The 23,038-nt window shown below is 47.8% G+C and overlaps 1 protein-coding gene across 2 annotated transcripts in view; it reads right to left on the reverse strand.

Moving 5' to 3' along the window:
- NADK2 (NAD kinase 2, mitochondrial) overlaps positions 1-17,145 on the reverse strand; it is a 66,877-nt gene extending 49,732 nt beyond the window's left edge. For both annotated transcript variants that reach the window (XM_082261380.1, XM_082261379.1), the window contains exon 1: positions 16,792-17,145. In XM_082261380.1, the coding sequence (XP_082117506.1) occupies positions 16,792-17,037 (246 nt within the window). In that variant the 5' untranslated portion in view covers positions 17,038-17,145. The remainder of the gene's footprint in view (positions 1-16,791) is intronic.
- Between the last annotated feature and the right edge of the window lie 5,893 nt (positions 17,146-23,038).

Genomic DNA, 23,038 nt, shown 5'->3' on the forward strand with positions numbered 1-23,038 from the left:
GAGCTTTAACCGTACATTGTATACCCCTGTATGTTGTGGTCTTTAAGGTGCCCATCTAATAGTTTTTTGAAACTATCGATGCTCCCTGTTGATACGGCTGCTTGTGGAAGGGAATTCCACATCCTTACCGCTCTAACAGTGAAGAACCCCCTACGTATTTTAAGGTTAAACCGCCTTTCCTCTAGTTTTAGTGAGTGGCCACGTGTCTTATTGTATTTCCTTTCTCTGAATAGTTTGTTCCTTATGCTAGGGTCGCCAGTACAGTATTTGTACATTGATATCATATCCCCCCTCAATCGTCTCTTCTCCAGAGAGAATAAGTTCAGTGCTTGTAGTCTTTCCTCATAGCTGATGTCCTCCATTCCCCTAATTATTTTTGTTGCCCTTCTCTGGACTTTCTCCAGTTCCAGCACATCCTTCCTGAGGACCGGTGCCCAGAACTGGACAGCATACTCCAGATGTGGCCGGACCAGAGTCTTGTAGAGTGGGAGAATAATCTCTTTATTTCTGGAGTGAATCCCCTTTTTTATACATCCCAGTATTCTGTTGGCTTTGCTTGCAGCGGCTTGGCATTGCATGCCACTGCCAAGCCTGTTGTCTACCAGTACCCCCAGGTCCTTTTCCATCTTAGATTCACCCAGGAGGTTCCCCCCCTAGTGAGTAGCTTGCTTTCTGGTTTCTGGCACCCAAGTGCATTACTTTACATTTTTCAACATTAAATCTCATCTGCCATGTAGCTGCCCAACCCATTATTTTGTTCAGGTCCGCTTGTAAGGTTTCCACATCCTGCATAGAAGATATTGGGCAAGGAACACATTCACCTTTTGGAGTGGTAAAATCTGTACTAACAGGGAGAGAAGCTCCTTCCCAGTCACCAAAGCATTCATAGAACTCCCTTGGATTGAAATTTTACAGTTTTATTTCTTCAATTGGTACTACATTACCGGCATGCTGTCACATTGGTAGTGCTCTCATCCAAACTTATCAAATGTCTGGTGTCATAACTGATCACATGTGCAGCACTATGGCAGTTACAGATCACACATAGGCTGAGATGGCAGCTTCCTTGGTGGAAAAGGAAAGGAGGGTTTAGTTCCACTTTCAAGCTGAGCTCTACCCAAAAACTCCACTTGTTTGACTCACCCCCCCCCCCCCTCCATTGCCACATTTGGCACCTTTTTGGGGGGAGGGGAGCGGGTACCTGGTTTGGACAGGTACCCGCTCCCACTTCTGGTTGACCTCCTTGCAGTGAACTCAGCCAGAAGTTTGACCCCCCTTCTCCTTCCCCCGCCACCCAGCCATTCACAAAGCACAGTGCACTTTGCACATGCGCAGTAGGGATCTAGCTGTGAAGCTGTGAGGCTTCACTGCCCGTTTCCCTTAGCCGAGATGGCGAAGCAGCACCCAAGAGCCGATTAACAAATCGGCTCAGGTGGAGACACTGCTGGATTCCTGGGCAGGTAAGTGCAGCTTCCGACCCAATTTATTTCCGAAGGAGCCTGGAGCTCCTCTAAGTTCACAGCCGTTTATATTTTGTGTCTGTAGAAAGACATAGCACCTTTTCTAAAAGAATTGACCAAGTCTGCTAGAGCAGTAAAAATAAAAAAAGCCTATAAAGTTCTAGTGGACTTCAGATGAATTTTTAACAGTGAGATGGGTTAGAACCTCAATCAGCTTTTTATGGCTTTTCCCTTTCCCTGGCCCCTGTAGGTCAAGTTCATTTTATGGTGACTACATGGTTACTGGAACATTGGGTGATTGAGGACATACTGGGGATTGAGAAGAAGCAGCTCTAACGGGTGGGGGGGGGGTCACAGAGCAAAAAAAAAAATCTGGCAGGTTCTTGTCTTCTACAAGTCTACTACTAAAGAAGTCTCAAACATATTTGCTGCTCCTGTATTGTGTTAGTGGTTGACAGTGCGTCCCAATCCCAACCACTGACCACTCATACATCTAACACGGTGACGAATATTTCATTAGCTATGACTGACCAAGCTGGTCTCCATGTAATCAGGAGCTTCCAGGAAAGGGACACCATTATGTACGTGGAGATGGTGGTGGGAGGACGGTGATGGGGGGGTTGTCTTTTCGCTAGGACACAGGCGGCTGGGCCACACAGAGTCAATAGTTAATACGCAGCCGGCTGGGACACGCAGTTGCTAGGATGCAGACAGCCAGGTCTTAGTGACCAATAGCAGGGGTGTATTTAATTTATCAACACTCATGTGAGTTCTACTTCTAGTCCTATATTAAATAGAAAAATAAAAACTATTGCTGTTCTATTCCTACAGGACAGATTTTCTCTCTTGATGTCCTAGTGACAATGTTTTTACAGAGACCGGTAGTAAGGGGAAATCTCTGTAATGAGCACACAGACTGAGATGAACAATTCTCAGGAAGAGAATTTCCTCCCACAAGAGGCAATAAAAAAAAAAAAAAAAGTTTTGAATGGAATCTTAATAGGGCCGTTGGACTGTTGAAAATCAAACTCAAATCAGACCTTTGAAAAATAATGTTTTCATTCAACATACTTATCCACTGCTCTGTGCACGTGGGCTCCGGTCTCCCTTGGTCCAACATCATTACACAACTGACTAAAAATGCCGTATCCCAGGATAATAACTGCCTGTCACAAGCAGACTTCAAAGAGCAACCAGAAAGGTTGGATGAATGGTTGGCAGAATAGAAAAACAATGCTGCAAGTTGTGCAATGAAAGGCCTTTGTTATGTCCAGCCAAGAGCAGAGAGAAAGTGCAATGTCAAACCGTCAGCACACATGACCCGACAGAACAGAAGCCAAGGACCAGAATCCAAATGGTGCTGATAGCAGACACAGCGGCATACTTCTAAAATCTAGAAAGAAAATACACCTCTATCACTTCATTCAGGAGAAAAAAACAAGAAAAGAAAAAAGTAAAAATAGAAAGGACTTTTTTGTTGTGGATACAATGTTGGAACCCTTATCAGGTTGCTCAACTTGGAGATATTTCTACTTTCTTCCACTTGTGCCTATGGGGCAGTTTATTCATGAATATATTTATTCATTTACCTTGGTAGTCCAATATAGCAGCACAAATTGCATTGAATATAACCTGTTCATCACATGTACTGTCATTCTGGACTCTCACAATACATTTCTTAATGCTTAATCATTCTGGATGGACTACACATGTCTAGGTGGCCTTCTGATCTTGCACTTTGCCTTGTGAGGCCACAGCCAAAACAATGGCTTCCATTTGGGGAGGAGGGAGGGAAATGCAGCTTGTACTTCTCTTCCCCTTCTCTTTCTTCCAACTCTCGTTCTTAAGTTTGCCATGCACAGAGCAAATTTTATTTGGTTGCTAATAAAGCGGCCAAAATTTAAGCCATGGATGTCTCTGATGTTACTCTCCCTCCCCACATACTTTGATCTAAAAATCAAAGTTAGGTGGAAAATTGTTGACTGAACAGAAGCTGCGTCCAATCAGAAGCAACCACTGCTGTAGTATTCTGACAGGTGACAGTAACCAACAAGATGTCCTTTCTTCATCTTCACTGTTTTGTGGGAACCGATTTCACTTTCTCAGCCTCAACACTGTGTGGCCCAGCTTAAAGTGAAGTTCCACCCATTTTTAATAAATTGGATTACATAGATGTATGTAATCCCCTTTAAAACGACTTTTACCAATGGAAAGTTTTTTTTTTTTGTGTTGCTAGTAAATACCTTATTTTCTGCTTATTTATCCTCTTCTCACTTCCGGGTCCGGTCGGCGATTAAGTCATTCGGCGATTCACAGTTTGTGCTGGGATGTATTTCAGGGCATGAAATCTTGCAGTATTACACAGGAGATGAGCTGTACTGCGTGCTCTGCCCCGCCTCCTCTCAGTGAGCTGTATGTATGTAGTGTATTGAGGCCGTGCTCCGCCCCGCCTCCTCTCAGTGAGCTGTATGTATGTAGTGTATTGAGGCCGTGCTCCGCCCCGCCTCCTCTCAGTGAGCTGTATGTATGTAGTGTATTGAGGCCGTGCTCCGCCCCGCCTCCTCTCAGTGAGCTGTAGGTATGTAGTGTATTGAGGCCGTGCTCCGCCCCGCCTCCTCTCAGTGAGCTGTAGGTATGTAGTGTATTGAGGCCGTGCTCCGCCCCGCCTCCTCTCAGTGAGCTGTATATGTATGTAGTGTATTGAGGCCGTGCTCCGCCCCGCCTCCTCTCAGTGAGCTGTAGGTATGTAGTGTATTGAGGCCGTGCTCTGCCCCGCCTCCTCTCAGTGAGCTGTATGTATGTAGTGTATTGAGGCCGTGCTCCGCCCCGCCTCCTCTCAGTGAGCTGTATGTATGTAGTGTATTGAGGCCGTGCTCCGCCCCGCCTCCTCTCAGTGAGCTGTATGTATGTAGTGTATTGAGGCCGTGCTCCGCCCCGCCTCCTCTCAGTGAGCTGTATGCATGTAGTGTATTGAGGCCTTGCTCCGCCCCGCCTCCTCTCAGTGAGCTCAGTGAGGATATAATGCTTTTAGTCCTCGCTCACTGAGAGGAGGCGGGGCGGAGCACAGCCTCAATACAATACATACATACAGCTCACTGAGAGGAGGCGGGGCGGAGCACAGCCTCAATACAATAATACATACAGCTCACTGAGAGGAGGCGGGGCGGAGGCGGGCAGAGCACGCAGTACAGCTCATCTCCTGTGTAATACTGCGAGATTTCATGCCCTGAAATACATCCCAGCACACACTGCGAATCGCCGAATGACGTAATCCCCGACCGGACCCGGAAGTGAGAAGACGACAAGTAAAGCAGAAAATAAGGTATTTACTAGCAAAAAAAAAAAAAAAAAACTTTCCATTGGTAAAAGTCGTTTTAAAGGGGATTACATAGATCTAAAGTCACTAAAATGGGTGGAACTCCACTTTAAAGGCAATACAAAAAGTCGATTTTTTAAACACAAATTTGAATGGAAATTCTAAGTACATTCAACTGTTTAAAGTCATATTAAAGTTTGTTTTTTGTTTAAAGAATATACAGGCGGTCACTGGGTTACAAACAAGATCGGGTCTTTAGATTTGTTCTGAAGTTGAATTTGTTTGTAAGTCGGAACAGGTACATTTTTTAACTTTAGCTCCAGCCAAAATAATATTTAAGCTTTTTGGATAGCATAGGGAAGGGTTAACACCCCTGTAACATTTGTCTTGCTGTCTGTACCCCTGTTCAGAAGATTTCACCTCACTTTCTTTCCCTGTAACAATTGCATTCTCAAATTTTGGGTTGTTGTGGAAACAAGGATTGGTGATAAAGCTTCAGTGGAGACCCCTTTTTCCCATGATAACTCTTAAAGTAATAGATTTCCCTTCCTAGGGGGAGATTTCTCCTCACTTCCTGTTGTCTCCCTCGTTTGCAAGTAGGAGTCATTTGTAAATCAGATGTTTGTAACCTGGGGATTGCCTGTGCATGTTATATTTACCCACTCTGTGCAGTGGTTTTGCACAGAGCAGCACCAACCCAGAGCTTCTGGACCCTTCCTCCTGCGGAGTGCCCCCACAGTAAACATTGCAATGGGGGCACAAGAGGAGGCTCCCTTCCAAGCTGCGGCTCTGCATGTCCATTCACACAAACACACACACAGCCATGGCTTGGCCCCGCCCCCTCCCTATCCTGACTGGCTCAGTGGCTGTGATTGACAACAGCAGGAGCTAATGGCTCCCACTGCTGTCTCAGCCAATGAGGAGGCAGTGTCCCTGGAGAGCCGAGGCACTCATGCACATCCCTGGATCGAGATGGGGCTTAGGCAAGTATTGGGGGGGGGGGGGGCTGGAGGGCTGCTGCACAAATAAGTTTTATTTTAACTTTATGCATAGAATGCATGAAGGTAAAAAAAACCTTGAGCCTTGAACCACTTTAAACCATTTTGGTTTTTACAATGGGATTTTGGAATGAATGGATTTTATTAAACAAAAACCACACATTGTTAGAAATCCTTTGAGAAAAATAATTTCTACCCTGCTCCTTTGAATTTTTTTGTTGCTCCAATCAAATGCGAACATCAACTTGACCCCACTGATAAAAAAAAAAAAAAAAAAAAAAAAAAAAAAACACGAATCAAGCAAACATTCTTAAAAATAATAATTACCAAAATTCTACTAGTGTATAGGAAGCTTAACTCTTCTACTTAGTCTGGAGAAATCCAAGCTATCTCCCCCTACCACAATTTTATCCCATAGTCTATGACACCCACCTATTCCCCTTCTATCTCCCCCATTCCCAATCCCCTCATCACATACAAACATCCACCACTTTCTGTACCCCAAAAACACGCTACAACTACACTGCACACTCCCAACCCTCATCTTCACTTCCACCCAAATTCACCAAAGACTTGCAACCCAAAGTGGTGGAGGCAAAAAATCCCACATAGGTTGCCTCCCATGTCTTCAAAACAATATGAAGCATGGGATCACTGTCATTTAGGTGTATTCCTACTTGCTGCAATATGTATGATGAACACCGCTCATGCGATTACTCTTTGGTAACTATTCTGCAATACCCAGAACTAGAACCAATACAGGTTTTGTGAAAGAATATTATTAGGCAACATTCCTATGTTCTGTGAACTTTATAAATAAATATTCTGTCTGCAGACTGTCTAAATCAGGGTTTCTCAACCAGGGTTCCTTGAATAATTTCTGCCTTTTAGATAATTTCCCACTGACACCATTGATCTTTTTAGCTATCTGTAAGGGGATCAGTCTTCCCAATGATCACAAGTAGTGGTGCACCGAAATTTCGGCAACCAAAATTTTTGGCCGAAAATGGGCTTATTCCATTTCGGCCGGAAATGGGTTAAAGATGCCAATATTAAAGATGGCCTGCCGCAGCGCAGGTTTCAAAAGACCCGCCTCTGGCCGGCGGCCCGCCTCCTGGTGATGTCACTACTACAACGATCTGTGTATGAATGAACTAACACACCGGGCGGGCGGGCGAGCGGCCGCTAATAGCGGTAACCAAGCGAGCGCTTCACTTCCCTTTCAGGCGGGTATCTCCGCTGACACGGAAGTGAAGCACTCACATAGTTATAGCTATTAGCGGCCGCTCGCTTGCCCGGTGTGTTAGTTCATTCATGCACAGATCGTAGTAGTAGTGACATCACAGGGAGGCGGGCCGCCGGACAGAGGCACGTCTTTTGAAAGGAAGGACACCGGAGGAGCAGAGTGAGAGTAAGGAGATTGCATCATTGGGATGGGGAGGGACGCGGAGGCGGGGGGGGGGCGCTGAGGCAGTGGGGGGGGGGGGGGGAGCTGAGGCGAGCTTACCAATGGTATTAGTATTATGCAGCAAGAGGGGGTTAATGTATTGCCACTGCTGGTCACTGATTCATTAGTGACCGACCAGTGGCAGTTAATTAACCCCTTTGTGCTGCATTGGTGCAACCAGTATCAGTGCAACCAGTGTTAATTAACACTGATACTGGTTGCACTAATGCAGCACAAAGGGGTTAATTAACTGCCACTGGTCGGTCACTAATGCATCAGTGACCAGCTGTGACAATACATTAATCCCCTCATGCTGCATAATACAAATACCATTGGTAATTAAATTAACCACTTGCCAACCCATCACAGTAGATATACTGTGACAGGGTGGCAGCGACAGGTGTACGTCACTGCCTGTTTTTGGTGTATGCCCCTCTTCTATCTATTTTAAGATTATTTGGGGGAAAAAGTCATTTTCGGTTTCGGTTTTCGGCCAAGGGCATCCTGCATTTTCGGTTTCGGCCCAGAATTTTCATTTCGGTGCATCCCTAATCACAAGTGTAAGGAGCATTCTTCCCATCGACCATCACACTAATGTATCATGAGTTTTAGATATAGTCATTTATAGCAGGGGTTTCCTGAGACCAGATCGTTATTTCAAGGGTTCCTCTGTGTTGAAAAGGTTGAGAAAGGCTGCTTTACATGGTCAATGAACGCCCCTTCTAATTATAATTTAGTGCAGACATACATTTCCTCTGGGAATGGCAAAATTAGGAATCGGATAAGAATTTAAAGAGTTTTATCCATGAACTGTTCACAGTAGTGGCCTTTTATGGAGGCTTCACCATTCCATCAGACACACACTCTACTCTGTGCTCTACACCCAGCGTGACAAAACACAAGCAAAACTTTTAAAGCAGAACTTCAGTCAAAAAAGTGAAGTCCTGCTGGTTCACTTCCTTCCCCATCCTCTAACAGTTATAATTTTAGCAAGGATGGCGGTCTCTTGCCCCGCTGCTTCCGAGACATGTCTAATGTCCCAGGAGGCTGCAGGACATTTATCAAATCCCCGCACGAGCTTGCACAGTACGGAGCCAGCCGGGGTTCCTCAGGAAACCTTGGTCATGTATCCAAGATAAGGGTGCCGGGGACCTGCAGCGATAAGAACCATCCCAACCACGACGCTACCTGCCTGGAGTTTGCATGTTCTCCCTGTGCCTGCGTGGGTTTCCTCCGGGTACTCCGGTTTCCTCCCACACTCCAAAGACATGCTGGTAGGTTAATTGGATCCTGTATAAAAAAAATTGGCCCTACTATGTATGTATGCGAGTTAGGGACCTTAGATTGTAAGCTTCTTGAGGGCAGGGACTGATGCGAATGTACAATGTATATGTAAAGTGCTGTGTAAATTGACAGCGCTATATAAGAACCTGAAATAAATAAAAAATAAAATAAGAAGAATCAAGGGAAGATAGCACTGGACCCCAGGCACTTGTAAGGCAGCATCCAAGTTCTTCTAACTTTTATTTACTATAATGATGGACTGGACACGTCAAGTGCTTCTAAAGCCTTAGGGCTCTTTCACACGGCAGCTCCGGTGTTTTGTTCCGCTGCGGGACTTTTTTTTTTTCACGGAGCGGATGACATTTGTGTCATCCGCTCCGTATGTCCGCATATCATCCCATCCGTTTGCGGATGATATGCGGACATAATGTTAAGTCTATGGGCATTGCGGATGTCAGCGGATGACACCGCTGACATCCGATTTCCTTCCTTACCGTTTTTTGAACGGAGGAAAAATAGGGTTCTGTTCAGTTCCAAAAAACGGAACAGAACTGAAAGGAAGGAAATCGGATGTCAGCGGATGGTATTCCGCTGACATCCGCAATGCCATTGACATACATTATGTCCGCAAATCATCCGCAAAAAAAATAGAATGATTTGCGGACATACGGAGCGCCCGTGTGAAAGGACCCTTAAAGAGGTTGTAAACCCAAATTTTTATTTATTTATTTTTTCCAACCTGAAAGAGAAACCCATGATGAGCTAGTATGCATCGCATACTAGCACATTATGAAATACTTACCTTAGAACTAGCCCCCGCCGTGCCGCCCGCTTACCTCTGACGGGCGACATGCTCAGTCGCCCGTCTTCCGGGATCGCGGCATCCGGCCATCTGATTGGCCGGAGCCGCGGTGACGTCACTCCCACGAACACGCGCAGGAGACGACGGTCACGGCACGGCGCATGCGCTCTGAAGGAACGGCCGCTGGTGCCGTTCCTTCAGAGCGCATGCGCCAGTGATGTCACTGGCTGCATGCAAGGTAAATATCTCCTAAACGGTACAAGTTTAGGAGATATTTACAGTACCTATAGGTAATCCTTATCATAGGCTTACCTATAGGTACAAGTGTCAGAGGAGGGTTTACTTCCTCTTTAAAGATTACCTGTAGGTGCTGTGAATATCTTCTAAATGTGCACTGTTTGAGATATTTAGAGTGCATGCAGCCGGTGACATCACCGATACATGCGCTCTGAAGGTCTGGTGAACTGTGCCGGACCTTCAGAACCTGTGCCGTAAACAGCGGCTTCCGCGCAAGTAAAGTCATCGCTCCCCCCCCCCCCCGGCCACTCATGTAGAGGGGATAGATGTATATCTGCTATGAAGAATTCGATGCATTCATTGTGTAAATATTGGCTGTGCAGAGCCAACTAATGCAGTCTAGGAACCAGTAGGCACTCGAGGAGCCAAGCCATATTTTGCACATGTCCCCATTAAAATGCAAGTAAAGGCAAAACCTTTTTTTGGACAGAGTAGGGAAGCGTCAGAATCTTCAGGCATTTATTGCGGTCTGTGTCCCCGAGGGGGAGATTTAACCCTCTATTTATCCCAGCGATCTTTGTACTCAAAGCAGTGTTCCTATAATTTCTTGTTGTGGCTACAGGGCTGGAAGTGAAGAGGAATCTCACCATAAAGACAGACAGCAAAAAATAACCAGATAAAGTTTTGAACAAAGAAAATGTTTTGTCTATACACATGCTCCAATACCAAGAGTGGCATCTCAGAAGTCTCACTGACACCTGGAATTTTCCAAGTACACTACCGGCACCTTCCTGTCATTCGTCAATGCAAAGGATTAAGGCCGGAGTTACACATTTATGATGAAGTGCCCTGTAATAATGCACACAAATTAAAGTGGTTGCAAACCTCAGACATGAAGTATGAACAAAGCATATCCCTAAACAGTGTGTACTTGTCTCAATCCAGAACACTAAGGGTTATTTCTGTCTGCTGTTTTCTTCCTCTGCTTTCTGCACTTTTCACAAGTTTTCCTGACACCAAAAGATAAAAGGTGACAGGGGAGAGATATCCAGCACACAGCCTGTGATTGTCAGCCTCAGCTCTGTCCCTGTGTAAAAAAGCGGGGGGGGGGGGGGTCGCTTCCCTCCAATCAGCTCTCCTCACTGTGTGTAACTTCAGCTCCCCACCCCCTTCTTTCTGAAAGCTCAGAGAAGCTGTATAAATTCTGCACTTGTATACTATATACTATATACTCACGAATGTAGAGTATATAGGGCTGAAGATAAACAGGTACAGCTTATGGAGGAGTTTATGTTTCATCTCAATGTATCACCTGATGCCAGTCACATCACTGGGTGTATGTAAAGGTTTACAGCCACTTTAAGGCAGCCCATTCAAAATGTAAGCGATGGCAATGCACCTAAATGGGCAAAAACCGGAGCCCACCATTTGTGACAACACAGCACACCGCAAGGCATGGTAAAGTGTTACCGTACAATTTGGTGTGCTGCAGCACATACATTGGAACTGCAACGCATTCGAGTGGTGGGAGAAGATAAAGTTTAGTGAGGCCAGTACATAATGAATTGCTGCTATGCCTCACTGCACTTAGCGATTTGTACTAAAGAATACGATTTGTATGTAAATAAAGCTGCAAGTGTTCGCGGTACCAAGAGAATCACAGCCTTCCTTGAAGCTGAAGTTTATGTATGGCAATTTACATGGGTCCAGCTTGAACCAGTGAAAGTATGTATGTGTCATACCTGTTGGATACCGGTGGAAGCTGGAAATCACTTGTAGTAGGCACTGCTACTACAGTGACCCCCCCCCCCCACTAGCTTCCAGGTTCCATGCTGAGCAGCTGCACTTTTGCTCACTGAACGCAAAGTTAACCCGCTTGGCATAGGTGCCATTCAGGGAACAAATTGCATTTTCTCAATGAATAGAAAGTGTTCTCTGATTGGATCGTGACATCGCTGCCCTGCCTCTCCATCTTGTCAAGTCAAAAAACGCTTTACATTCATTGGAGAGGATGCAAAATTGTTCCCCGAATGTCCCCTCGTGCTGAGCAAGCATCCCCCAAATGTCACCCGTGGCTGAGCAAGCATCCCCCAAATGTCACCCGTGGCTGAGCAAGCATCCCCCGAATGTCACCCGTGCTGGGCAAGCATCCCCCGAATGTCACCCGTGCTGGGCAAGCATCCCCCGAATGTCACCCGTGCTGGGCAAGCATCCCCCGAATGTCACCCGTGCTGGGCAAGCATCCCCCGAATGTCACCCGTGCTGGGCAAGCATCCCCCGAATGTCACCCGTGCTGGGCAAGCATCCCCCGAATGTCACCCGTGCTGGGCAAGCATCCCCCGAATGTCACCCGTGCTGAGCAAGCATCCTCCTCTGTTCACAATGCAGCTGCTCAGAATGAGACCCGGAAGCTAGAGGTAACCTCTGTAGTAGTGGTGCCTATTGCAGCGATTTCCAGCTTCCGGGGGGGGGGATCTCAAAGGTGTGGCACATACATACTTACATCGGTCCAAGCTGGACTATCGTAAATAGGTAAAACTTGTAATTCCTAAACTTCAGCCTAACCCCCTTAAAGCCCCTTTCACACAGGGAGTCTGTCAGGCGGACTCCATTTTTCTCAGCGGGGGATAGATCTGCCGATCCCCACTGAGCAGGCGGATGGCAGCTCTGTCTCTGCGCTGTGTGCAGAGACAGAGCTGTCAGGTCCCCATTCTTCTCTATGGGGGAATCCGATGAGAACGGACCGTAGGGGAAAATAGGGTTTCCATCCGTCCGGATTGGACCGAATGTCTCCGCTGACATCCGATGCCCCATAGAGATACATGGGGCATCCGTTCAGATCCGCCTGAAAAACGGACAGGCGGCTCTGAACGGTCCGCTAGTGTGAAAGGGGCCCAAGTGTAAAGCAAATCTAAATGGCCAAGCCCAATTTTGTCATGGGTTAGTAAAACTGTACAACTACTTTGCGCATCCAAGTGGATTATACCTTTTTTTTTTTTTTTTTAGGACAAAATCGGGTATTCATTTGGTGGTAAAATGGTAATGGATAACTCCTGTTTTTTTTTCCCCAAGGGAAAACTGGCACAATAGTTAAAAACAAAAAAAAAAAAAATAATAAATGTAACTGTATATTTCTTGCTACTACCATAACCTACCACCAAATAAAGATATTCTCTCGCTCCTGACAATGGCAGTGATACCACATACGGTATTGTGTATGTACCTGTAGTACAGCCCGGAATCAATAGAGCGCTTTTTTTAAATTCTACCTAAAACATGCTGACACCGATACTGACACTAAAAAAAAAAAAAAACATCCTATCCAAAATAAAACCTTAACCACTTAAGCCCCGGAAGATTTTACCCCCCTTCCTGACCAGGGCCTACTTTGCGATTCGGCACTGCGTGACTTTAACAATTGCGCGGTCGTGCGATGCTGTACCCAAACAAATTTGACGTCCTTTTTTCCCCACAAACAGAGCTTTCTTTTGGTAGCATTTGATCACCTGTGCGATTTTTACTTTTTGCGCTATAAACAAAAAAAAAAAAAAGAAGAGCGTCCTTTTTGCAAAAATTACAATATTTTTCACATTTATATGAAATTCCCAAAATAAAAATGTAAAAATCAAAATTTAACATTTTAGGCCAATTTGTTTTCTGCTACATAGGTTTGGTAAAAATCGCAAAAAAGCGTATTTTGATTGGTTTGCGCAAAACTTATTGCGTTTACTAACTAAGGGAAAGATTTTTGTCATTTTTTTTTTTAACGCGTAATGGCGGCGATCTGCGATTTTTTTTGCGGTACTGCAACATTGCGGCGGACAGATCAGACCCTTGACTGACATTTTTGACACTTTTGGGGTTACCAGTGACATCTCTACAGTAATCAGTGCTATACATATGCACTGGTACTGTAAAATGACACTGGCAGTGAAGGGGTTAACTTTTTTTTTTTTTTTTTTTTTTTTTTTTTTTTTAGAGGGAGGGGTTATGTGTGTCCCTAGGGGCGTGATTCTAACTGTGATTGGCTGTGGCTTGAGGTGTAGGAACAGTGATTAACGGTCCTACATAGTAGAACCGTATGATCACTATTCTTACACAGGGGAGACTGACAGATGGCTTTGTGTACATCAGCCGCCTGCTTTTCTCCCACTCTAACGGACGATCGCGAGTGACCGGCGGACATTGGGACATGCGCGCTCGCTCCATAGACCCTCACAGGCTAGCGTAGTCGTGCGGCAGTCGGCAAGTGGTTAATCTAGGTTTTTTTTATCTTTTTTCTCTATCTCTTGAAGGACAGAGTGATACAATGCATCTCTCGCCACCATTCACAGAGACAGAAAACATGGAGGTGGACTGATCACTGTTATAGCCAATCCGAGGCTATCACAGCAATCAGGTAAAACCAATACAAGAGGTCCTAAAGAAGGAAAGCGTACATGATTGTTCCTACAAGCTGTGTACTCTATAAAGCAGGGAAGCCCTCCAGCTGTTCAGGAACTACAACTCCCATGATGCCTAGCCATGAATGTGATTGTCAGAGTTTTACACTGCCTCATGGGATGTGTAGTTCCGCAACAGCTGCAGGGCCGTAGTTTGGGAATCCCTGCTATAAAGGAATGAGACATGATCACCTGACAGTGACAATGCCCTGGGTGTTGTCAGGCTGTCAATAAACATACTGACAGTTGGATTGGAATCCAATAAAATATCACTACAATCCCACAACAGACAACTTTTACAGAGAGATATAACAGCCAACCTCCCTAAAAACTTCCATTGTACCACACAGGGCAACCACATTTTATGAACTGCCCTGCTTGGAGATGGATGGATGAGTCCGATGGTCAAGAGTCACAACGACTTCTTTCAGGCAGGGTTACACATAAGGCCGGTGTTCTTAGGAGGCCGGAGGATCCCCTGTGTTAGGGACTATACAGATGGTCGGCTCTAATCTCTAATGCAATAAAGCCAACAGATCTCAGATTGCATCCAGGAACTACAGGGTGTATGGAGGGGCCTGCTGATGAGGGGCAGTGGCCCAAAGATGGCATTACATGGTCAACAAACCTGGACCCCAGTTTAGTGGTCAGAGTTTGCCCACTAGATAATACCCAACAGGGCTGAGGGATGGGCAGGAGAGGCACCTGCCCCTGGGCTCTGTGGTATCATGTGAGGTAGGGAGGGGGCACACCACAAGATTAGGAGGGAAGAAATTGGTGTTGGAGGAGGGAATTTGGGTGGCAGCAGGGGGTAAGAATTGTTCTAGGAGGGGGAATTTATTTTTCCTGGGGCGGGGGGGGGGGGGGGGGGCATAGTTTGGCATTCTCGCTCTGGGCTCTAGGAAAACTTATCCCGATACTACCACCCACATTAACCTCACAACTGCCAACAGTTCCCAAAAATGACATCCAGTGGACCTCCAGATAGATCACCTAACAAAGCCCCCTGCATGGAAGAGACCCCTCAGAGGATTCTAGCCAATGGATTCCACACTGAAGTACAGATTCCATATCATGTGCCTGGAGGACTTCAGGGACTACATCTCCAGACAGTTTATCCTGGAAGGAAGGATTCTCGGGTAGAGGTACCAATCTCTCTGTATGTGGGCAGATTTACAAACAGAAGCAAAAGTGGAAAACCCTGCAGGCTCTGCTCGTGTATTGGAATCACCGCCCAGGCAGAGAAGGGATCGTCTACTGACCTCCTGTATGCCAGCTCCAGGCTGGAGGGGATCTGTGGCAGATCTTTATGGGTAATTGCCGCATTCCCTCTGGTAATTAGATACACCCCGTACTAGTTTCTGTTTTACTCTGAAATACAAAAAGCTCAAAAACAGGTCTACCCCCTTAGTTTCTGAGGCGCACGTCACTTCCGACAGCTAAGTTTAGATAACGCAGGCTGAAGGGGGCCCCATGACTGGAAAGGACGGTCTCCCTGCGGAGGTGGGGCCCCACGACCAGAGGCCTCTGTCACCCTGCAGAGGGGACCCCACAATTGGAGGCGGCGGTCTCCCTGCGGAGGGGGGGGGCCCTACAACTGGAGGCAGCGGTCTCCCTGCGAAGGGAGGCCCAACGATTGGAGGCGGCGGTCTCCCTGCGGAGGGGGGGGGGCCCTACAATTGGAGGCGGCGGTCTCCCTGCGGAGGGGAGGCCCCACAATTGGAGGCGGCGGTCTCCCTGCGGAGGGGGGCCCCACAATCGGAGGCGGTGGTCATCCTGCGGAGGGGAGCCCCTCAATTGGAGGCGGTGGTCTCCCTGCGGAGGGGAGCCCCTCAATTGGAGGCGGCGGTCTCCCTGCGGAGGGGGGCCCCACAATCGGAGGCGGTGGTCATCCTGCGGAGGGGAGCCCCTCAATTGGAGGCGGTGGTCTCCCTGCGGAGGGGAGCCCCTCAATTGGAGGCGGTGGTCTCCCTGCGGAGGGGAGGCCCCACAATTGGAGGCGGCGGTCTCCCTGCGGAGGGGGGCCCCACAATCGGAGGCGGTGGTCATCCTGCGGAGGGGAGCCCCTCAATTGGAGGCGGTGGTCTCCCTGCGGAGGGGAGCCCCTCAATTGGAGGCGGCGGTCTCCCTGCGGAGGGGAGCCCCTCAATTGGAGGCGGTGGTCATCCTGCAGAGGGGGGCCCCACAATTGGAGGCGGCGGTCTCCCTGCGGAGGGGAGCCCCACAATTGGAGGCGGCGGTCTCCCTGCGGAGGGGGGCCCCACAATCGGAGGCGGTGGTCTCCCTGCGGAGGGAGACCCCACAATTGGAGGTGGCAGTCATCCTGCGGAGGGGGGGCCCCACAATTGGAGGCGGTGGTCATCCTGCGGAGGGGAGCCCCTCAATTGGAGGCGGTGGTCTCCCTGCGGAGGGGAGCCCCTCAATTGGAGGCGGTGGTCATCCTGCAGAGGGGGGCCCCACAATTGGAGGCGGCGGTCTCCCTGCGGAGGGGAGCCCCACAATTGGAGGCGGCGGTCTCCCTGCGGAGGGGGGCCCCACAATTGGAGGCGGCGGTCTCCCTGCGGAGGGGAGCCCCACAATTGGAGGCGGCGGTCTCCCTGCGGAGGGGAGCCCCACAATTGGAGGCGGTGGTCATCCTGCGGAGGGGAGCCCCACAATTGGAGGCGGCGGTCTCCCTGCGGAGGGGGGCCCCTCAATTGGAGGCGGTGGTCACCCCACGACCGGAGAAGGTGAACCCCCAACGGACGAGGTGAGTATTATGCAGTCAGTATCCCCGGATTGTGGCCCCTGTGGCCCCAGACTCACCAGCTCTTTCAGCTCCTCCTCGGACAGGCCGGTGGTCCGGTACCGCTGCTGCTCGAACTCGTAGCGGGTGGTTTTGGTCACCACAGCCACCCTCTCCGGGCGGAACCCCCCGGGCTTGCCGGTTCCATAGAGAGGTCGGGTGAACATGAGCCTCGGGGCGAGGAAGCGAACAGCGGGGGCCCGGGGCCCCAGACTCCCAACACTCGCCGAGCACCATGTGCACAGCAGCGCCCGCCACCAGACCATGACCGGAGCAGCGGGAGAGACACACCTCCTCCCGGGGGTCACCGGACACCACGATCCACTAATGCAAAGCGCTCTTCCGGCCCGTGCGCGTCACCGATGCTGACAGGAGGGAGGAGCCACCGCGGACACAGCGGCCTCATTTGCTGTGACTGCGGAGGATGGGCAGAGGGAGGTGACCTAAGCCCCGCCCTTTTCCCCGCCCCTATGTTTAGAATGCTCCCCGCTGCAGGGCCTGTCTCCATTGTCCCTGAGCCATATCCCCTGTGGGGGCTCGGGGCTCCGACAAAATGGCTTCCTCTCAAAAAAAAAAGGAAGAAGCTTAAAGAGGTTGTAAACTCATTTAAAAAAATTTTTTTTTTTTTTACAACCTGCAAGAGAAAGACATAATGAGCTAGTATGCTTCGCATACTAGCTCATTATGAAATACTTACCTTAGAACGAGCCCCCGCCGTGCCGCTCTCTTACCTGTATGACGGGCGACATGACATGTCGCCCGTCTTCCGGGATCGCGGCATCCGGTCATCTGATTGGCCGGAGCCGCGGTGACGTCACTCCCGCGCACGCGCACGGGAGCCGACGGTCACGGCACGGGGCTCTGAAGGAACGGCACGGTCAGCCGTTCCTTCAGAGCGCATGCGCCAGTGACGTCACTGGCTGCATTAAAGGTAAATATCTCCTAAACGGTGTAAGTTTAGGAGATATTTACAGTACCTATAGGTAAGCCTTATCATAGGCTTACCTATAGGTACAACTTCCTGAGGAGGGTTTACTTCCTCTTTAACTACTCCTGGACCGGAAGATTTCCCCTTTAACCACTTTACCACCGGAGGGTTTTGCTGTCTTACGTCTGGGCCACTTTTTGCGATTCGGCACTGTGCGACTTTAACTGTCAATTGCGCGGTCATTCAACACCATACCCAAACAAAATTGACGTCCTTTTTTTCCCCACAAACAGAGCTTTCTTTTGGTGGTATTTGATCACCTGTGCGATTTTTACTTTTTGCGCTATAAACAAAAAAAGAGCGACAATTTTGAAAAAATAATATTTTTCACATTTTTTTATATGAAATTCCCCCCCCCCCCCCCCCCAAAAAGTAAAAATCCAAATTTTTAAACATTTTAGGCCAATTTGTTTTCTGCTACATATGTTTGGTAAAAAAAATTGCAATAAGCGTATTTTGATTGGTTTGCGCAAAAGTTATCGCAGCTACTAACTATGGGAAATTTATGTCATTTTTATTTTTTTTTTTTTTTTTACTAGTAATGGCGGCGATCTGCGATATTTTTTGCGGGACTGCGACATTGCGGCGGACAGATCGGACCCTTTACTGACATTTTTGACACTTTTGGGGGTACCAGTGACATTACTACAGTAATCAGTGCTATAAATATGCACTGTTACTGTAATAATGACACTGGCAGGGAAGGGGTTAACTTTTATTGGGGATCAAGGGGTTAATGTATGCCTGGTGCTTACTGGCGTGTGTGGGGGGAGGTGACTGAGTGACACAGGGACAGATCGCATGTTCAGCTATGCTGAACCCTGCAATCTGTCACTGTTTGTCACTTAGGAGATCCGCCCGCATTGTTTACACAAGCGGGCGGATCTCCACACTCGATTCCCCCGACGATCGGGGAAGAGCAGCGGTGATCGCCACCGCTCCTCCCCTGGCCCGACTCCCACTGTGACTGAAAACAGCGGGAGCAAACCTCCGGCGGCGCACGCCGCCCACAAGGGGAGGAGTCCAGCGACGTAGGTCTACCACTTTGCTGCAGTACCAGCTCAGTGAGCGGTCAGCAAGTGGTTAATGACCAGGCCATATTTTGCGATTCGGCACTGAGTTACTTCAACGGACAATTGTGCGGTCGTGCGACGCTGTGCCCAAATAAAATGAATGTCCTTTTTTCCCCACAAATAGAGCTTTCTTTTGGTGGTATTTGATAACCTGGGCGATTTAAATTTTTTTGCGCTATAAACAGAAGAGCGACAATTCTGAAAAAAAAAAAACAATAGTTTTCACTTTCTGCTATATAACATTCCCAAAATAAAAAATAAAAATGTTTTAACATTTTAGGCCAATTTGTTTTCTACTACATATTTTTGGTTAAAAAGAATAGCAATAAGCGTATTTTTATTGGTTTGCGCAAAAGTAATCACGTCTACTAACTACGGGAAAGATTTATGTCATTTTTATTTATTTATTTTTACTACTAATGGTGGCGATCTGCGATTGGAGGAGGAGGAAGGCGCCAAAACAGGCAAAGTCCTATTTTCCCTTCCTCCAAAAACGCCAATCCTTCTTTCCCTTGGACGAAATTAAGGATGTCATCAAACAGGAATGGCAGAAAACAGAGAAAAGATTTCCATTCAATAGGCTACACAAATTGTACCCCTTGCAGGAGGCAGAAGGTGGCTTCACTTAAAGTGGACTTCCACCCTAAAATTATACTTACCTCCATCTTCTCGCTCCGGGTCACCTGAAAAACAAATGGATAATCGCAATTTTTTTTTTTTTTTTTACTTACCTTGTTTAAAAGAAAATATACTTACCTTACTTCCTCTTCCTCCCCTCGGCGGCCGCAGCGAGTCGTCACTTCCTGGCTTTGCAATGATTCCTGGGAGCTGAACGTCATCGCTCCCAGGAATCCGACGTCAGTTCCGGTGCAGACGCGTCATACCTTGCAAAACAGCTTCTGGGCACGCCTAGCTAAAAATATTACATTCCCTATGGAGGACTCATTTAGGATGTGATGGGTAGAAAAATAGATCCAGACCTCAGAAGGGCCCATCAGGCAGTCGGCCCGGCCTGTCGCCCAGCCATAGCCCTCACCTCAGTGGCCAGCGGTCCAAAAGTCTGGACCCAGAACATCGAGACAGTGGTAAAAGGAGTGCCTAGAGTAGATATTATTCGAGTGCTAGATGAGCTTAAAGTATTACCGGATTTTATTGGTGTGATGGCTATAGACATAATTAAGTGTTTGGCCAGAGCAATGCTGCACTCCTTTACAGGTAAAAGGACACTGTGGTTAAAACCCTGGGCAGCGGACACATCTTCAAAGCAAAATTGGTGCAAGATACTGTTTGATGGGAAATTCCTGTAGAAGACTGCCCTTTTTTAAGAGTATCAAGAGGCAAGTCCTGACTGGTCTAGCAGGACAGCAAGCACATTAGGGCAAAATTATTTCGGAGCAAATTTCATTCTACCAGGTTCAGGGAACCTAGAGCCAGCCGTCAGCCCAGGGGCCCAGGTGGTGGATCAAAGGGGATACAGGCAACCTTCCTCAGGTCCCTCAAGAAAACTCTGAATGTTCCGCAAGAGGATAACAAGTCCTTATGATGGTGTGCAACCCCAGATGCTCACAGTAGGAGCAAGGTTAGTGCATTTTTGCAGATGTGGAAAATTGCATAGGCCTGTGGGTGAAAACAACAGTCACCCAAGGTCATTTCTGGAGGTTTCTCAAGGCCTCTCCTCCAGGTCACTTCTCACCCACCAAAATTCCAGAAGCACCGCATAAAGCAAATATACTGCTAAAGTACATACAAACACTCCGAACACACCATAATACCAGTTCCATTTTCAGAAAGGTACACCGGGTTTTACTCTACCCTGTTTATGGTCCGCAAGAAGGTAGTAGACCTGAAAAGGCTAAACCACTTTATTCTTTTGGAGAAATTCAAAATGGAGTCCATCAACACAATTATCCAAACAGTCCAGGTGAGCGACTGGATGTTTTCATTAGACCCGCTGGACGCCTACCTTCACATTCCAATCTTGCCGTCCTTTCAGAAATATCTGAGGTTTGCGGTAGGTCATACACATCTGCAGTTCACCAGTCTGCCCTTCGGCCTATGCCCATCTCCAAGGACATTCACAAAAATCTTCATTGCAGCATTAGCCCTGCTCAGAGTGCAGGGCCTTCGGGTCCATCACTACCTGGACGATATACTCCTGCTGGCCAGGGAACAGTTGGCACACAGAAAGATTCTCATACATACCCTACAGAGATTCAGCTGAATTATCAACTTCAAAATGAGCCAACTTGCTCCTACACAGCAGTTAGTGTACTTGGGGGCACTCTTCAACACTGCCAACACCTGGGTTTCAATTCTGTCAGAGAAAGCGGTGACGATCAGAAAGAGAGTTCTGAGGACAGCGACTTACCTATCAGCTTCCCAGTGTCTTAGCCTGCTGGGCACTGTCTTTCTGTATTTTAATGATCCTTTGGGCACAATGGCACCTGCGGCAGATCCAACTAGGTTTTCTGGCACAGTGGCGAAAACAAAACCTAGCGCAGCTAATAGCAGTATCACTCACTATGAGCCTGCAGCTACTATCAGCCTGCATTGGTGGTCGAAGAAAGAGACCTTGAGGAAATCACATCTCTTAGGGCCATTAGATTGGATCAATCTTAAAACCGATGCCAGCGAAGCAGGCTGGGGGGGCGCATTGTGAGGGACAGTTGGTCTGAAGTAGATGGAGATTTCCAGTAAAAAGAATAGTATTGAATGTGCTAGGGGTTCGAGCATCCCCCTTTGCCCTCAGGGCCTTATACCATAAGATCAGGGGCAGGCCGGTTACTTTACAGATGGACAAGAAGGGAGCAGTTGCCTATATCCAACACACGGGGGGTGGAGCCCATAATGTCCTAAGCGGAGGGTCACCTACAAGCTCTGAAGGCAATTTACCTCTCTGGGAGGTTGAACATGCAGGCAGACCAGTGCTTTAAGTGGGCCGGTATGCACCGGTACTCAGTACCGCCACTTCCAAATATGGCTCTTGAGCATACCGCCACCTCTCTGTGCGCCTTAGCGTACCAGTACGCTCATTTTGGACATCTGCGCACTCAATTGCCCCCCCCCCCAAGAATATTTCCCACTCAAGAGGTAGACCAGTCACCACCAGTGAGTCCCTCTGCTCCGGGGCCCCAGCCTAGGCCAGGGGGGGTGCTCTGTGGGGACCCTGATTTGGGGTGGGGGGGGAGCGAAAAAAATGTATAGGCTATAATAGAGTACCGGCACCTCTTTTGGGCCACTTAAAGCACTGAGGCAGACCATCTTTTGTGCTCATTTGCAAATCACAACAAGTAAGCCATACATACCCAAGTCTTTGCCCAACTGGCCCACATGTGAGGCACGCCTCAAATAGATCTCTTTGCAGCCCACAACAATCACAAACTTCAGAGGTTTCTTTCCCATTTCCACACCCTCAGGCAGAGGGAATGGATGCTCTAGCTGAGCCCTGGAATTGTACCCTAGCCTATGCCTTTCCCCAAATATCTCTTAAAATGAGATTCTTCTTGAGACTGCTGAGAGAGAGCATAACAGAACAGTCATAGCCATTCTTTCATTCTGTCCACGGAGGCCCTGGTTTACTCTGGCAATACACCTTAGCATGCAACAACCAGTTCCCCTCCCAGTGTTCCCATGCCTCCTAGTGCAAGACGACTTCCTACATCCGAACATACGCAGGCTGGGACTACAAGCGTGGCTGTTGAAAGGGGGAGGCTGTTGAGCGTAGGTTGTTCCTCTAGGGTAATCTCTACTCTACTGAAAGCTAGAAAGCCTTCCACCAACAAAGTACATGCCAAAGTTTGGGACAGATTTGCAATCTTCCTAGATGAGTGAAAACTAAATCTTTCTGCACTTCCACTATCAGCGGTCCTTGATTTCCTCCTATCTGGATTGGACAAGCGCCTTAGCCTGAGCTTGTTGAAAGCACAAGTTTTAGCAATCTCAGCAAAAACAATGGGCTGAAATTCTATTGATTGGGCAATTCCTAAAAGCAGTCATTAAGATACGCCCACCAAGTTTTTACCCAATGGGATCTTTCTGTTCTATTGGACTTCCTATCAAGTCATCAATTTTCTCCAACTGAGCAATGTTCACTTTGGGATATTACCCACAAGGCAGTTTTTCTGAAGGCTATAACCTCAGGCCGAAGAGTTTCTGAACTTCAGGCCCTTGGGACCTCAGAAAGGCATATTGTTTTGTTTCCAGACT

This window comes from Pelophylax lessonae, assembly GCF_965119305.1.
Source record: "Pelophylax lessonae genome assembly, chromosome: 1".
In the NCBI taxonomy this organism is placed as follows: domain Eukaryota; kingdom Metazoa; phylum Chordata; class Amphibia; order Anura; family Ranidae; genus Pelophylax; species Pelophylax lessonae.